General features: G+C 46.5%; 1 protein-coding gene across 2 annotated transcripts; it reads right to left on the bottom strand.

Annotated features, from left to right (window-relative positions):
• Positions 1-264: 264 nt before the first annotated feature.
• On the bottom strand, positions 265-17134 carry LOC136462667 (uncharacterized). Of its 2 annotated transcripts, none has more exons than XM_066461734.1 (10): positions 17004-17134; positions 16788-16931; positions 3316-3757; positions 2517-2550; positions 2190-2381; positions 1356-1445; positions 1192-1257; positions 991-1082; positions 844-891; positions 265-727 (listed from the first exon to the last, which is right to left on the bottom strand). In XM_066461734.1, exons 2-10 carry the CDS (start codon positions 16810-16812, stop codon positions 613-615), a joined length of 1104 nt encoding a protein of 367 aa, XP_066317831.1. In that variant the 5' UTR covers positions 16813-16931; positions 17004-17134; the 3' UTR covers positions 265-612. The 2 variants fall into 2 exon arrangements, with proteins under 2 accessions (XP_066317831.1, XP_066317832.1); XM_066461735.1 differs by having other exon boundaries at positions 16788-16918; positions 17004-17092.
• Between the last annotated feature and the right edge of the window lie 6 nt (positions 17135-17140).

Below are 17140 nucleotides of genomic sequence, written 5' to 3'. Positions count from 1 at the left end.
ATTTAAACTTCCATTTATTTTTTGTTCCATCTTTATTAATTTCATTTTGTTCCTTTTTGCTTTATTTTTCTTTAATTTTATACGTATAAGGTTAGTGGAGAAGTAACAGGAAAATTTTGCTTCCAATCAAAACAGCTCCCTTGCTAATACTCCGCCTCTCCTCAGCACCTGGGCACGTTAAAGCAATTGGAGAACAACAAAATTTGCAAACGCGACAACACTGTATGTAATATAGCGACCAGTCAGTCAGCTCTACAAAAGATGTCAAGGAATAGTATCAATCTCCATTTCATCCAATCAGTCAACCTATACACAGCCATTTCCTGCTGCCCTCGATCTCTTTTCTGTTCACTTTCCACCACGGCAAAAAGAAAAAACTCTTAAAACCAACTATAGTTTTATACCCCTATAAAAACCGCACGCACGCATGCATCCATGTGCCACTCCCCTCTATTCTTTGCTCGGGGAGGGCACCTGCACAAGAATCGCTTCCCCCAAATAATAGAACAACCCGGAACCCCGCCATTATTCTGTAGCTTGCATTGCTTTCACCATTGCAGAACTGAACCCCTTGCAATGGAGGCGGAGAAGACGGCATGGCTTGTGCCCTAGCTAGCCTCTTACGTACGAGACCGGGAACCACTTGGCCAGCAGGTGGTGCTTCAGCTTGATCACCAGCCTGAACACCACGTAGCACGGTAGTTGCAGCACCGCCACCGCGAGGTACCTATGCCGATTGGTAGGGAACGAACCAGTTAGATTTAATTATGAACACGGTTTGCTTAATTACTTGAAAGATTTTTGTGAGTGATTTATTCTTGGTTCTGAGGTAAGTAGCATTACCACAAAGGTGCCAAATTTGACGTCAAGTCAAGGAATGGGTAAGGCCACCTGCCAAAAGCCACATGGTGTTGATTTAGCACTATGAAATGAAATGCAGCTAGTCTATTGGTAGTACTTTGTTTATGAAATTTAGGCTGGAAGGTTTACCAGATTGGAGTAGTTGCATGAACAATCCATTGGAAAATGACGTAAAGCGCGGTCCAAAGGAAGAAGTAGGCGATCCGGAACCAAGGGAACCTCTGTAAATAAAACAATTAGAGTTTGCAGTGCGTTGAGTAAACTGTGAAAACATTCATCAACTTCTTTTTTCTGATCATCAAGTTCAGTAGTCACTTATGTGCTGCTTACCAAGCTATTCAGGGCTGCCTCACCAAGCAAGAAAACAGCATTCACTGAATGCATTCCTATCAACAACTGCCAGAAGAGAAATCAGCAAACAGTCAGCACTTTCTTTTTTCTTTGTCAGAATGTGAGATGCCATGACGGGGAAGACACGAAACACGTCTACTTACGAAGTTGAGATTGTAGTCCTTCACGGTGAGGAATGGGAAAATTATGAACCAAAACACACAGTCTGTAAGCATCACGGCACCTGCATTTGTCTGTCGATAAATACTAAACAAAGTTAATATCGAATGGTAACATGTAGCTAACAGTATAGTCCAATTTCAACGTGGCTCATTCTGAAGCTAGTTCTCCTAGGCCATCACCCCCTTCCTTAGTTATCTATTAATTCTTCTCACAAAGCAAAAGGTGACATTTCCAGACTGTCCTATGCCAAACTAGGCAGACATTCAGTCACCATTGCTAATACAGTTAGGCCTAGCAAATCAATCCAAGGGAATCAGGCTGCCTTTATTCTTGATGCCACGATCAAAAGAGTCAGCCCTACACTTCACAAAGATGGGGAAAGGTGACTCAGCCCTTCAGGCTTCAAGCAAGCAAGGAAACAACATGCATGAGTTGTGCAGTGTGCAGAGATATAGACTGAACACCTGGACATGGACCATTAGCAATTGGCTCATGTAGGAGCACCTACGTGCCATGGAGATGGAGGTGTGACCAGACAAAGATGCTATGTGGGCACATCTGATCTGATCTTCAGAAACAGAATCCGATCCATGAGCACACCATAAACATACTATTCAGTCGTTAGCGCATCATGGTAACTACCCGGCACTCATAATTGCGCCTCAAAAGCAAAATGAGAACCCCTCCATGTATGCAACACCAAATCAGCAAATGTCAGTGCACCATACAGATGTCTCTCTCCAATAAGAAACATGAAAAAGGTCCCCCAACTGGATAATATTTCAAAGTGTTTGGTGGTGTGGAGGCCTCTTTACCTGATAGATGATCTGGAGCAGGTAACCCCAGAACCCAGCAATCTCTCTAGCACCATCGTGTTCATCGAAGGTCGGTTTAGCAGCCAAGCCATGAGGGATGTAGCTCGTGCCATGCTCCATGTCTGCTGCCACTGCGGCGATGTTCTCATCATTGAACTTGCTGCAGCCATAGATGGACAGGGCTGTGCCAAGCTGAAACAATTCACAGAACAATTATTCTTCAGATAACAGGTTGTTTCAAAGTCTTTGGCAAGCATCATTGGCTTGAGGAATTCTCAGTGCATAGATAAATTATTTGGCTGTGATTATGAAAGAGAAAAGGCCTACCCCGAAGTAAATCGTCACCAGAATGAAGGTCCACCTGCACGACAGACAGTTCAACAACCGTTAGAAGAAGCTGACATGGTGGACAAGTGCTATTTCCAAGAGCAGAGTTACAAAGCAGAAACACTTGAACAGCAACCAGATCTTTCATAAAAAATTGGTGCTACCAACCAGTCACAATCTCAGAGTGTTTTTAAAAAAAGTGGGAAAAGGCTACATAGTGATTTATAAATAAAAGAAGATAATTTATATTATGAGCCGTACTATTTCAACGAAGCAGCAGCGTTTTTTCCCTCGCAACAAACCCAGACAAAGAGGGCGTCGCTTGCTGTGTAAGCTAGTTGTTGGCAGCCATCAATTTTGTACAGTAGTATAACAGAGAATGCTGTCAAACTGACGGACTGATGGCTCCATTATTGTTTCGAACCATGTTCAGTTCTTGCAACTGAAAAAGGACCCCATGTTAAAACAGGTTTGTTCCATGGAAAGAGCCCTTTATTCCCTGGAAACTCAGAGTATTACAAGGGGAAAGAACAAATGCCAAACTTGCTGACCGATTTCTAATTCAATCAAGCAGCAAATAAAAAAGACTTAATCAGCTGCAGCAGCTGAGTGGCAATGCGCCTCCTTCTCTTCTTTTTCAAACAAAATGATTTAAAAATAGGGATCAACTTTGCATCTAATCCACAACAATCTTTGTTTTCAAAATTAGAAAAAAAAGGCAAAGGAAATCAGAGAGAGAGAAAACAAGAAAGAAGTGTAAGTAGTACACTAGTGGCAAATTAAGCAATTGGTGACTTACTGAGTGTAGTAGTAGAAGATGCTGCCGCCATCGGAGATGACAATGACGACGAGCAGGCTGAGGAGGACGAAGAAAGAGATGAGCCTGTAGGCGAGGAGCCACGCCGGGTGGATGTCCCGGAGGCACGGCCGCCAAGCCTCATCGTCGTACAGCACCCCGGGGCGCCTCCCCTTGCCGCCGCCCTGCAGCTCGCCGCCCGCGGGGCCCGACGAGGCCGACGACGACGACGACGCGCCGCCGGGGCGCCGGTCGGCGCCGCCGCCCTCGTGGCGCCAGATGAGGTAGCCCGCGACGGCCATGCAGGCGAGCACCCAGAGGCCGCACAGCCCCATCCGCCAGTGCAGCCAGTAGCGCAGGTCCGTGGTGTCAGCCGTGGCCATGGGCTCGTACGACCGCGCCGCCGACCCGCCTCCGCCGCCACCACCGCCACCGCCACCGCCACCTGTGATGAAACGCATGCCCCGCCGTTAGCTAGGTAGCCGCCTCCGACTCCTGGAGCATGAACCGCGGCGCGAGCGAACGCGGCAATGGCTCTGCAGCTGCCGCTACTGCTCCTCGGGCAGAGCAATGCGCAGACTAAAACACTGTCGAGAAAGGAGGGAGCTGGGGACACCGCGGGAGGGGCTCGTCAGATTCTTGTAGCGGAAGGAGAAGGCAATGCTAGTGGCGAGCGCGGCGGGGAGGGGAGGGCGTTGCGGTGAGGACGACAGACAGGCAGGCGACGCACGAAACCAACGCCGGCGAGCACACACGTGATTGCATGCAGGGGAGGCAAGGGAGGAGTGCATTGATGGGCAACGGACGAATAAACAGCAACGGCCCCTGCCCCCGGAAGACGCCAAGGCTGGCCGGGTCACACGCCGCTCACGATCACGATCTCTCGGCAAGGTAAGCAAGGCAAGCAACCGCGCGACAGAAACGAACAGACAGGGATTGACGCGGCAGCCAGCGGTAGAACAACGAGCTCCAAGACCATGAGAGCTAGGGGGGTTAAACAAGATGGAGATGGAGCGGGGAAGATGCTTGCACGCAAGAGGGGGAATGGGAAAGCTACAAAAGGTGGAGGGGGTGGCCTGGGGAATGAGATGCTTTGCTTCTTCCACCTTTGGAGGGAAATCTCTCGCTCTCCCTCGGGGAGTTTATATATACTCCTCATCTACATACCGACATTACAGGCATGTGGATGGGGACACCCCTCATAATCTTCTCGTGTCGTCGTCTCTCTCTCATTTGTTTATCTACTCACTCGCTGTAGGATTAGAATTAGAATTAGAATCTCCCTCGCCACAATCAACCATGCAATGCAATGCCCCTCTTTCTCTCTCTGATAAAGAGGTTTGGCTTGTGAGAGGGGCCATGGGCATGGCTCCCAGCTTGCATTGCAGCCCTTGTTTAGTTGGGTGAATTTGGATTTTGGAACTACTGTAGTATGTTCGTTTTTATTTGGCAAATAGTGTTCAAACATGGACTAATTAGGCTCAAAACGTTGGTCTCGCAATTTCCCACCAAACTGTGCAATTAGTTTTTCTTTTCGTCTACATTTAATGCTCCATGCACGAGCCGCAAACATTCGATGTGACAGGTATTGTAGTAACTTTTTGGACTTTGGGGTCCAACTAAACGAGACCGCAATTGCCATTGTGTGGGGCAGGCAGTACAGGCGTACAGCTACACAGCTACAGAGCATTGGTAGCTTTCGGATTGACCAGGGTCACAGCCTGGGGCCCGTCTCGGCGTCTCTTTCGGCCTTTCTTTCCTCTGCTGCACTGCATCGTCCTGCATTGTACAGCATTTGCATGGCATGCGAGGGATGGAGGAGGGAGGTGACCTGGAAGGCTGGAACGGGAACCAAGGCTGCTTTTCCACCCGTCAAATCCTCGTCGGCCACACCAACGGAGCAAGGGCCAAGGGCGACGCCATGCAGGCTGCAGGAAACTCGGCAAGCACCGACGCAGTCCGTGATGACTGTGAGGTTTTCAGTTACAGTGGAGTACCGGGAGCGTCTTTTCAAACCCTTCACACTGCTGCCCTGCTGGTTTTGCGGTCACTCACTTCAGCCACAGCTGGAGCTGGTTCACAGGAAATTCAAGGAAACAGCCAGCGATAGGGGAGGGGACAGGGGAGTGTACTACACATGGGAATTGGGAAAGGAACTTTTTTTTTACTTTAGGCCTTGTTTAGTTCCATGAATTTGGATTTTGGGGCTACTGTAGCATGTTCGTTTTTATTTGGCAAATAGTGTTTAAACATGGACTAATTAGGCTCAAAACATTCGTCTCGCAATTTCCCACCAAACTGTGCAATTAGTTTTTCTTTTCGTCTACATTTAATGCTCCATGCACGGGTCGCAAACATTCGATGTGACGGGTACTGTAGCAACTTTTTGGAAGTTGGGGTGGAACTAAACAAGGCCTTACTTGACTTGACTGAATTGTATTGACTCGTTGACTAGCTGCTCTGTGGTAATCTGGATTTCCTTCTATGGATCAAGGAAAGGCCTCTGTTTTTGCTCAAAAAAAAATCAAGAAAAAAAAACTCTATGTTTATTACTATTTCTTTAGAGTAGTAATAACTACTACGAGTAATTCATCAATCCAGTGGCTGCCTTTGTGTCAAAATTTGCATTTCCCTGCTTTTCACCGCAAAATCAAACAACTGTTATCTTTGTATAGTAACCACTGGTCCAACAGCAACCGACTTTTACCCATTATATATATATTCTGTGAGAGGAATCTTGGGAGAAAAGGTGATTTCTCTTCTCCAACACAACATGCATGTAGCAGAACAGAAGAGAACAGGGAAGCCTTGCCGGCCAAAGCTTGGAATATGCCTAAACCCAGCACCCGACGGCCAGCAGATAAGATCACCACCAAGGTAGTATGAGGTATCACCTTCCTTCTTCTAGATCCATGACCTACTCTATACGGAGTACTCCTCTAGCAGCAAATCAAGAGAGGGAACAGATCATCCAAAAGAGATCCAGAAAAGGGACATGCAAGGAATGATCCTGGCGTTTGACAAAGCTCTACGTGAGTACAGATTAGCCAGCAGGACTAGCCTACGCTTAATCATGCAGTTTTGACGAGGAGTTTTGTTAGCATGCAGCATGTATACTTATATATATAATAATAAGCCTAGTGACTGAGACCGAGACTGAGCATATATAGATACACATGGGCAACGGAACGCAGAGGGCAGTTGGCGTTTGCAATACGGCGACCGAGCGACGGGCCGTGCTCGAGTACCCAATGACTGGCTTGTCCTCTTGCATGCATGCACGATGCTGCTGAGGTGGCATCATCTCTCTCATCCATGTTCATCCCACGTCGGCACCACAGCCAGGCACAGGCAGGCAAGATCGCAGCACGCAAGAACAGAAGGAGAAGAAGGCTCGCGTTTAGTTTCTGTGATTCTGTCGATGCTGCATCTGCACGATGATGATTCTCTGGATCCTCCACGGACTTCTGAATTGGGCGTCACAAGATTGCCAAGCAGGTGCGTGGCTAGGGTAATTAGGTAGTTGATGACTACCAATGCAAGGGGGGTTGTTGAATTAAAACTACTAACTTTTTTGAATTAAGTGTGTGGTGCAATTAATCAGAAAGGGGGTAGTAAACAGAACGTACAGAGTGTGATGATGGTCGTGATGATGGTCATGATGAGTGGCACAGGAGAAGGCGATCTTTGTAGGGCAATGCATGTGTGTTGGGTTAAGGGGCTGGAGAGATCCTCTACGGCTGATGTCTTTATGATGGATCCCAATGTGTGTCTCATGATGCTACTATATATAATTAGGCTGAGATAAACTAATAATACTACAGGATATATAGCGCTGCTCGTAGTAGTGGGATAAAAAGTGGGAAATTAAAGGGAAGGTTGGGCGTGGATTGGACACGTCACCACAGCTTAATGCATGTTTGGGTTTAGTTTGTTGACTCAACAAGAATTGTTGGTCAAGGCCAAACCACACATATTCACCCTGTTCGCTTATGCTGAAATTTGGTTTATGCTGAAATGTTGCGAGAGAAAAACACTGTTCCATAGCGGAAAAGTAGTTCTGAATAAGTTCAACCGAACAGGGCGATTTATTTCTAGATGAGGATCATGGAAGAGATCTCCTAAAAAAAGTGGTGTAGAAGTTTGAGGAATATAAAGGGCGCGTGGACTCTGATTTGCTCTGCAAAGTTCTAATTGTGATGTGAACGGTTATGGGAATGGGAGCTTAATTCTCCTAATTTAGAGAACCTCAAATAAGCACATTGGATAGTTCATTATTATACCTGAAAAAGAAAAGGAAAAAAAAACAGTGTGTGTGAGCTGACCAGCAGGGCTTAGAAAACGCAGGCGGGCAATTGGCGCACAGAGAATCCGTGGTCACGACTCACGTACGTACATGAGGCGAAGGTGGTCGGACGGGAAATCCTAACTATCAAATGTTTGCTGGGAGGAAGGACACGTATAATGAGTGGAGTAATAAAGCAAGAAATGCAGCAGGAGGTCAGCCATCACTCTCTCCATTACTAATAAAGAAGAAGAGCAAATAAATAAAGCAGCAGGCAAGCAGAGATGATCAGATTCAGAGGAAACAAAGGGAGGGCGCAACGCAGAGCGGAGGAGAAAAGAGAAAAAGGCAAAAAGCCACGCAAATCGAAAGCAGCTACTGCTCAGTCAGCCGCACTCGTTGCAGGCTCAGCGGCTCGTGAGAGCGCACATGAGGTGCTCATGAGATGGAGTATGGGTTGGCTAAGCCTGGGCAAAAGACCCGATACTCCTTACCCATATCCGAATTACCTGAACGTGGACCTGAATTACCCGAACCTGAGGTACCCGATTTAAAATTCGGATAGCGATTTTGATTACCCGAAATTAGTTTGGGTAATTCAGGTAATATCTTCGGGTCCCAAACTACCCGAACCCGAGGTACCCGATCTAAAATTCGGATAGCGATTTTGATTACCTGAAATTAGTTTGGGTAATTCGGGTAATATCCCCGGGTACCCAAATTACCCGAACTACCCAAACATTTGTCTCTGTCTTTGTATTTATCATGTGTTGTTAGTTGAACACTTAGAACTTATCACTTTATTATAATATAATTCTCTCTGTTTGAACAAGCAACTTTAATATATTATTCTCTACAAATTGCTACTGAAATGATATATAAATTGCTACTGAATATTTGTGTAGTTTGCTGTTTTTTTTTGTAAAATCGGGTATATCGGGAATACCCGAACCCAAATTATCGGGTACCCGAAATTACGGGTAGTGTTTTTCAGGACTAATATCAGATAGCAGTTTTCATTACCCGAATTTTGAATTACCCGACTCGAAAAAATAGGGTAACCCGAACGCCCAGACCTAGGGTTGGCACTCGTATTTTATATTCCTTATTATCTAGTAGTATAGTATATTGTATAGTACTAACTACCTGGTACATGCATGTTGTAAGTACTATGAATTGGGTTAGTCTTTATGACTCCATAATCAGCTAGATCCATTTGATAAAACTATACTAATAACTTGGAAATTAGTTCTAGTCTATCCAAACATATAGGCCAATTTGAACCACGCCTTGAGTTAGTCATTAGTCCCATCCATTTGATTAGTACTCCTCAAGTTAGGTGTTTTAGAAACTCTTATGGAAATCAATGCTGAAGCTAAAAATACCAAAATGCCTCTCAAGAAGTAGAGCTAAAGATGTATTGGGGAAAACAAAGAGAAATGTGTATTGGGGAGCTAACAGTTAGCTGACTATTAGCCGGGGATGAAACATGCACATGCACTGGTTACTAATTCTTACTAAGTGGCTATCAGCGGGAGACGAAAATGTAGCGGCAAAGGAAGGTTGGGCCGTTGGAGTGTGACGGAACCCAACCTATAGTACAGCTGCTAGCGAGCACCGACGTTGGAAAAGAGATTTTATATATACTCCTAGGCCTTGTTTAGATTGACACTGTAGCACGTTTTATTTGTATTTGACAAACTTTGTCCGATCATGGACTAACTAGGCTCAAAAGATTCGTCTCGTGATTTACAACCAAACTGTGCAATTAGTTATTTTTTACCTACATTTAATGCTCCATGCATGCGTCTAAAAATTGATGTGATGGAGAGAGAGTGAAAAAACTTGGAATTTGGAGGTGATCTAAACAAGGCCCTACGTAGTTAACTTAATTCAACACGCGACGGCGATGCGAGACGTGTCGTTCGGAGTTGAATTGTTGGCGCCAGGAGTCAGGACTGCCTGCATCTGCATCTGCATCTGCATGGGCACTGGCACGGGAACAGACTGAGCGACGTACTCCTATGGGCGAATGAATGAAGGAGGGTCCGGAGGTGGTCGGCGTCGGCGTCGGCGTCGAGGGCGTCGGTGGCAGGTTTGTCACGGAGAAGGCGTGCCTGCCTTCGTTCCTGCCGCGCTGCACTGCATTCTGTTCTGCCGCGGCGCGCCTGTTCGGCTGTGCGAGCGAGAGCAGAGGAGGAGGAACAGGCCGAGCAGTGCAGACGTGCAGACATGCAGGTGTAGCACGTACAGCGGCAGCCAACAGCAAGGGCCAAGGGTCTGCTGGGCTGTAGCGAGCGAGAGGAGGAGACGGGGAGGGACCGAGGGACAGGACCACAGCGTCGCTTTCGCGGGCAGGACGCTGGACAGCAGGAGCCGTCTCTGTCCGAGTGTCTGGTCCGGACGCAAATGCAAATTGCAATTGCATGGATCGGAGGTCGGAGGAGGCAGGAGGGAGGAGGAGGACGTCCTCCCTGATCTCTCTCTCGCCCGGGGAGGGGGAGGCGATGCCGACGACGGCCACTGGCCACACCACCCACACCGAGTACTGTGCAGGCAGCTGGCAGTAGCAGTACTAGTCCGGGCGGGCGGCGGCCCCTCACAGTTCGGCTGTTATTGCCGCCCAGTAGCTCTCGGAGTCGGACCATTCATCCGCTGCAACAGTGCGTGTGCATGTGACTGCCATGCAAGGACTGATGGTGGATCCAGTAGATAATAACAGGCCACCACGACACGTACTCGACCGCGCGGCACTAATCATGGATTTGATGCTTTGTCACCTTGACCTTGACCTTCCCGATCCCCATGCATGCCTAGCTACAACATGGATAGCCTACCATAGCAGCATGTCAAATTGTCAATGCAATGCGACTAGCCATGGCCCTGGCCTGGGGAGAGAGATAAGAGATCCAGGAGAATGAAGCTAAATGCTCTGAAAGTACTGTTGGCTGATTTGTTATGAGAGAAAAATACTATTTGTTGACTAAAAAATAGACTTATAAGGAAGCGAGCAGGGCGAGAGGAGTCCAGGAGGGCGCCGTAATCACGCAGAGATAGACGCCAAATCGTCCGTCCTGCATCTGCTGTCCATACACCAATGATGATGATGCAGACGGAGCATCTGCTTTTCGATCCTCCTCTCCCGCGTGATTATGCGCCTAACCGCTAGCCTTATTACCCTACCCCGGCCCCGTCGTCAGTTGCCACGGCCGCCCTCGTTCTCCCGCGCGCCCCGGCCCGTGAACTAATCAATCGTGTAGGTACTCCGATCCGTCGCCATCACGAGCGACAGCGGCAGCTGCTACTATCAGGCAAATGGATTCCAATGGAATGCGTGTTCCTGCAAGTTTGCAACTGTGATCATCTCTCAACCGAACGAACGGTAGGAGTTCAGTTGTGATTGTCATCAAATGTCAATAATATAAGCACGTGACGGAACAGGGCCCCGAACCGATTCCGATGAACCGTACCGTACGTACTCCTTGCTGCTATTTCATATGCAGAGGTTTTGGACTCTGGTGGTGGTACGTAGATTAGTACTCAGATGTAGTTTCATAGAACAATACACACTTTCTCTAGATGTTTTTCACGATTTGTTAGTTACTTCATTAGGCAGCATATGTATGACGATGGTAAGTAGATGACGATCTTTGGAATCGAAGATTGAAATACTAGCTACTTCTACAGTACTAGTGTGTACTACTCTGCAACTTAATTTACAGTTACAGGGCCGTCAAGTGTGGACAGACAGTTATATTCTTTGCAACAAGAGTGGAACACAGAGGAGAATAGAATCGTCATCTCCATCAGACCACTACGCCGACGGCTTTGGCTTATCATCTGCTTTATCGGTTTTATTCGATATGCCATGCATGATCCCTCGTGTGTGTATGCAATACTAGTAGTATAGTCCAAACTCCAAAAGGAGCTAGAGGACTAGCAAGTTAACCATCTAGTATCCGATCCTTTACTCACAGTTCGAACTGCCTGACGAGGAGCGACGCGGCAGACACGGAAGGCACGCCTCTTTTTCTTTCACTGTTCAGGCAATGCATGCAGTGCCGGTGTCCTAGCCTAGCTAGTGTAGTAATGCATATGCATGGTCAAGCAAAGTCAAGCTGACAATATACTAGTCCTAGTGTTAAAGGATTAAGTATGTGCGTCTTTGTACAAGGATCCTGCTTTTGATCTCTATGATCACAGCCACTCTGCTCTTCGTTTCAGACGAAACCAGTGTAATGTGGTTACTACGCTGCCTTGATCTTATCGATCCCCATCCCTACTCCCAAGGACACTGCACACTTGTATTTTTATCAGTACAATCTAGCGCTCTTTAGTCTAGGGGTGTTTATTCCTCTTCTAATTTAGTCACGGTCTTATTGGTTGTTTGACGCATACATAGAGTATTAAATATAGACTAATTACAAAACTAATTACACAATTTACGACTAATTTATGAGATGAATCTTTTAAGTCTAGTTAGTCCATGATTTGACAATGTTGTGCTACAGTAAACATGTGCTAATTAGGCTTAATCTACTAAATTTTAGTCACTGGATCAAAACATCCCCTTAATTTGTCCTGAAGTGTAGTTCGATAGCAATGTTTGTACTATATGTAAAGTTTTTTTTTTAGTTAGAGAAAATGAGTAATGATGATCAGTGCTGTGTTTGGGAAGAAATTAAAACCCTGTCCATGCATGTTATTGTGTTAAAGAGACCGAAACCTGACAAATGTTCATGATAACAGCATGAACTAATGCATTGAAGCGATTGATCTCTCTGGTGACGACGGCGAGGAAGCTAATCTTGTTCCATGTTATTTTAGTTGTGTGCATGTTTTGTGCATGGCAACAGGACTACAAGTGTGCAACAGAAGAGAATATAATGTACGGAATCATCTCGATCAGCGTGCAGATCACTACGACTTAGTAATTGGGAGTCAGTTCTCCTCAGTGTATCACTGCTTTATATATGCCACTTTTTATTATTCGAGAAGAGAATATAATGTACGGAATCATCTCGATCAGCATGCAGATCACCACGACTTAGTAATTGGGAGTCAGTTCTCCCCATTGTATCATTGCTTTATATATGCCACTTTTTATTATTCGATTCAATCCTTCATCAGACGGAGTAAGTAAGAATATATAATTAATGACCTATAATCCTTCATTTCTTTACGGTGTGAAGTACTGACAGGATTGGGAATTGAAGTGGGAACAGAAGCAAATAGGATCGATCATCATCTCATCGTGGCACTGCTTGTGGGTTAATGACATGCATTGTATCATCGCTTTTATCACTTTTTTTATGTTGGGTCCTTGAAAGGATACTCTAGTTGAGATCCTTTAATTCGGTTAGTGAAGCATAGAGCGTTGTATTGGTACTGACGGTGAGGAGCCACAGCCACGGCACATAAACAAGAAAGGCACCCTCTCTGTTCAGTGTTCAGTGACTGTACGTTGAGACAGGCCAGTGTCGTGAGCATATAGTAGCTAATAAGTAAAATGCATGCAGCAAAGGTCAAGGGAATAATTAAGCTGACAATATACTAGTGATTTTATATAGTAGTCGCTATCTTTTTACAGTTTGTTCGCTTGGTCGTAAACGATCGTAAATTTCTAGCCAGAACAGTATTTTTCTCTCACACCCAACCAGCCAACAGTAATAATCCACGATCGTATACGATCGTTTCAGCCCCAGTCGAACAGGCTGCTAATGGGTCCTGCTTTTGATCACTACAATCAGCATTCGGCACCACCCGGCCCTACTGTTCGTTTCAGACGAGATCAATGTAGATTACCCTGTGGATGCCCATCCCAAGTATGCACTACTTTGAATTTACCACCGGTGTAAGTGTCATCATGGGTCAAAATGTATGTTAGTTTTTGGCTCTCGAGAAAAGAAGAGACCAGATATCTATCTATCTATATGTATGGCGCATGATGTGGGCTGGCGATCTGCCGGCACCCATGATGCTGCACGCAAGGGAAACCAAATCTGCCAAAGCCCAAAGGGCGTTGTAGTAGTACTCCTATGCATGCATGGAATACATACAGGCAGAGGCAGCAGCGTGAGTGGCAGTGCAGTGCAGTGGTGTGCAGACGAGACGGTGTGGCATGAGAGGCGAGAGGTAGAGAGACAGACGTACGAAGCCCGAGAAAGTGGCAGCACTGTATATGTACTGGTAAATAGTACTACAAGCCTTCTCTTGCCCCGATGGATTTATGGAAAGGAACTGAAGGACAGAAGGAGCAGGAGGACTCCATGGTAGTGGTTGGCCATGTGAAGATGATGAACAGAAGGGAAGAGAGAAGTTGCCTGCAATGCATGCGTTCCTATTCCAGGTTTCGATGGACGGCTCACGGCCGGGCGAGAAAATGACTGTGTGAGAGAGAGGGTACAATAAGTACTACAAGGGGCTTGATTCAGAGGAAAACAGAGGAAGAGGCGGCTCTCAGTGGGTGGCAAACTGGCAATGGCATGCACGCATGCATGCCTTGCAATTGGCAAGTGCTGAGACCGAGAGATTCTCCGCGCGCGGAAGAGACAAGCGCGGCCTGGCATGGCGTGCCCATGGTCCATGGGGACACTGCCACTGCCACACAGCCGCACACTGGGTCTCGCTCTCGCATCTCGCCTCGGACCAACGTCCAATGCGGTGCAAACTGCAAAGAAAGACGCGGTGAGTGGCTGCGTGCGTGGAAGACGGTGCATGCAGTGCAGTGCAGATCGCCTGTCTGTCACCCTGTGGCGGTGGTCTCGGCCTTGGCCCCCTTTTGGCCCCTTGGGAATGTGTAGGCGTGCGTGGTCTCTGGCCCTGTGGCCGCTTCTCCTTGCTTCCATCCTTGCAGGCGAGCATGCATGGGTGCACGCTGTCGGTCGGGGTCGGGGTCGGGCCGTCGCGGTGCAGTGTAGGCTCGGGGGCCGGGGCTCCCGAGTGCCCCACCACCTCAGCTCGCCGACGGCCAACTCACCCGCCGAGCCTGACGCCGATGCCGGATTCAATTCCCCTGTACCTATCTCCTTCCCTGACGACGGTTTGGCGTCTGTTTGCTTCGTCTCCTGCTCTGCTCTGGTCTCCCCGACCTCCCGGCCGGGTTCGATCTTGCTTCTCCTTCTCCAGGAGACCCGACATGCTCTCGCGTCCGACCGCAAGCAATCAAGCAAAGGGGCGAAGGGCAAAGCAAGCGAAAACCAACAATTGACTGATATTCCCTGCAGTCTGCACGCCACTCGGCTCCACTCCACTTCTTTCGCCTGAATGCATGGAATGGCTCTGGCCGAACGTGTGTGCAAATAGATTTATTCTAATTAATTACAGAAAAGCATAGATCTATAACTAAGCTATACATAATCTAATGAATATGAAATTTTTACTACAGTTCATTCATACAATAAGTAACTCACCATAAAACTTTCATCATAATGATACCATAGAAACTGCAGCTATGAATTATTCCAATTAATTACAGAAAAGCATATATCTAAAGGCACAGTAAAAACTTTGTACTAAAGCATACCATGTTATATCTTCACTGTGTAGATCTACTCATGTGGAGTTCAACAAAATTAGACTTTCTATTATATGATTTTTCTGTGATTTACTATGATTTTTAAAAAAATTAGCCAAAATAAATAAAAAAGACAAAAGACAAAACCGCCTTCAAAACTGCTTATAACAGGGTCATGGAGGTAAGATGAACGGTTTTAAAAGTTGAGGGAGGTATTTTGCCCGACTTTGGAGTCTATGGAGGAAAAGTGGACTTTCGCGAAAATTGAGGAAGGTAACGTGGACTTTTTTCATATTAAAATCCTTCTCGAAAATAGAGACCCACTGCACGGCTGCCCTGGCCCATATAAGGCCCGATTGGCACCTGACGCTACTCACTTTCTCCTAGGCCCACACGTAAGCCCATCTGTGAGGCAGCTTCTTAATGGACCATAAAGACTAGGTTCGTCGTTGGAAGTGGAAGATACACAAACATATGGGCCGCTTACTTTGAAAAAAAAGGCCCCCTTCTCAAGCTGGATCTTTGTGTTGTACTTGTTAGCGTGGGCCGCACGTTACGGGAGATTGAACATCAGCACTACCCCCAAAGAATACACAAAGGAGCACGTCATGGGTCAAACAAACGATCAGTCAGTCACGCCATTACAACCTTATTTGGCCCTATTTTCGAGAGATTGAACATCAGCACTATTTTAGACTTCAAAGGGAGATGTGTGAAACAAATGACATGACATACAGTTCTATGCCACTTAATTCCTTGCTGCTAGAAATTTTGATGTTTTGCTCGCAAAAAAAAAAAAAGAAAATTCGATGTTGCACGAGGTTTCGGCTTATATGGAGACTCCATTCATTCTTTTTAATAGCGGCTTATATTTCTTAATTAACATGCGTATGCCTTAATTAGTATAGATCAGCTTCAATAAGGTCATGTTTAGTCTCCTAAGAAAAATGAGGTTGCGGTGAAAAAATTAAAATGAGATAGATCCTAGAATCCAGCTATCTATGCAAAACCTTTTATGGCCCCTTTGGAACGTAGAATTTTGACAGAAATCGTGCTGGAATTCTATATGAATCAGCTCAATTTCGCATGAAAAATACACGATTCAGAGAAATTTCACGTGTTGTAACGGGTGCCTTAGTTGGATAATTTCAATTTCACTATGCAAAGGCAATATTCATTATGTGATGCGATCCACACTTTTTTCATCCACATTCTAGCTATGAGAATGAGATAAAAAAATACATAAGTAATTATCATTGGGCACTAAAAGTTGAGCTTGGCTCGTGAAAAAATTATAACGAGCTGAGCCGAGTCAATTCGAGCCAAATTGATCACGTGCCGAGCGAGCAAACGAGTTGCGAGCTTTTTGTCCGGTCCTAATTCTAGTAAATAAAACTCGTAAAACATGTAAGTATTTCTGTTGGGGTGGGGGAAGAGTACTCTACCTCGCACACTCGAAAAAGGAAATAAATAAATAATGAACCGCATGCAAGCCTTAATTGAATGAAGCAAAAAAAAAAAAAGTCGCTGAATGGAAACCGAAAGGATCGATCGCAGCACGTACACACATATATAACGCGTAGACGACTTTTAGCCAGATGAAAATAGTAATTGATTCAAATTCAAATCGCAAAGGCCGATCGAGCGGATCGGAGGAGCGGCGGTAGTGTGTACCTGCAGGCAGTATCTCCGACTTCATCCCGATCGAGATCGCGCCCTTAACCCGCCCTGCCGGGTTCCGTGCCGCCGCCGCCGCCTGGATCCGGCCGGCCGTTGAGTTCGCCGCCGCCGGACGATCCCGCTAGCTGCCCAACGAGACTAAACACAGCTTCATCAATATAATGCCTGATTTGACATGCACGAACGAACGATGATCGGACGTCGTCGTACCACGTTGTCGAGACGAGGAACTGGCTGGCTCAACCTGGACGGCGACGTGCGGCGGCGCAAGAGGCTGCCGTTGCCAGCGGGTAGGATCGGAGTAGCTAGGACGAAGGAGCCACGCCACACCCTATACTCGTGAGTCG

This window comes from Miscanthus floridulus, chromosome 7 (assembly GCF_019320115.1).
Source record: "Miscanthus floridulus cultivar M001 chromosome 7, ASM1932011v1, whole genome shotgun sequence".
Lineage (NCBI taxonomy): Eukaryota > Viridiplantae > Streptophyta > Magnoliopsida > Poales > Poaceae > Miscanthus > Miscanthus floridulus.
This window is presented reverse-complemented; position numbering and strand designations above follow the sequence as displayed.

Bases quoted from the DNA above. Each gene is read 5' to 3' on its own strand.
- LOC136462667 (XM_066461734.1), bottom strand. From the start codon at position 16,812: ATGAAGTCGGAGATACTGCCTGCAG. The intron at 2,551-3,315 runs GTAAGTCACCAA...TCTGTCGTGCAG, and splicing joins ATCTTCTACTACTACACTCA to GTGGACCTTCATTCTGGTGA. The intron at 1,446-2,189 runs GTAAAGAGGCCT...ATTTATCGACAG, and splicing joins TGCTCCAGATCATCTATCAG to ACAAATGCAGGTGCCGTGAT.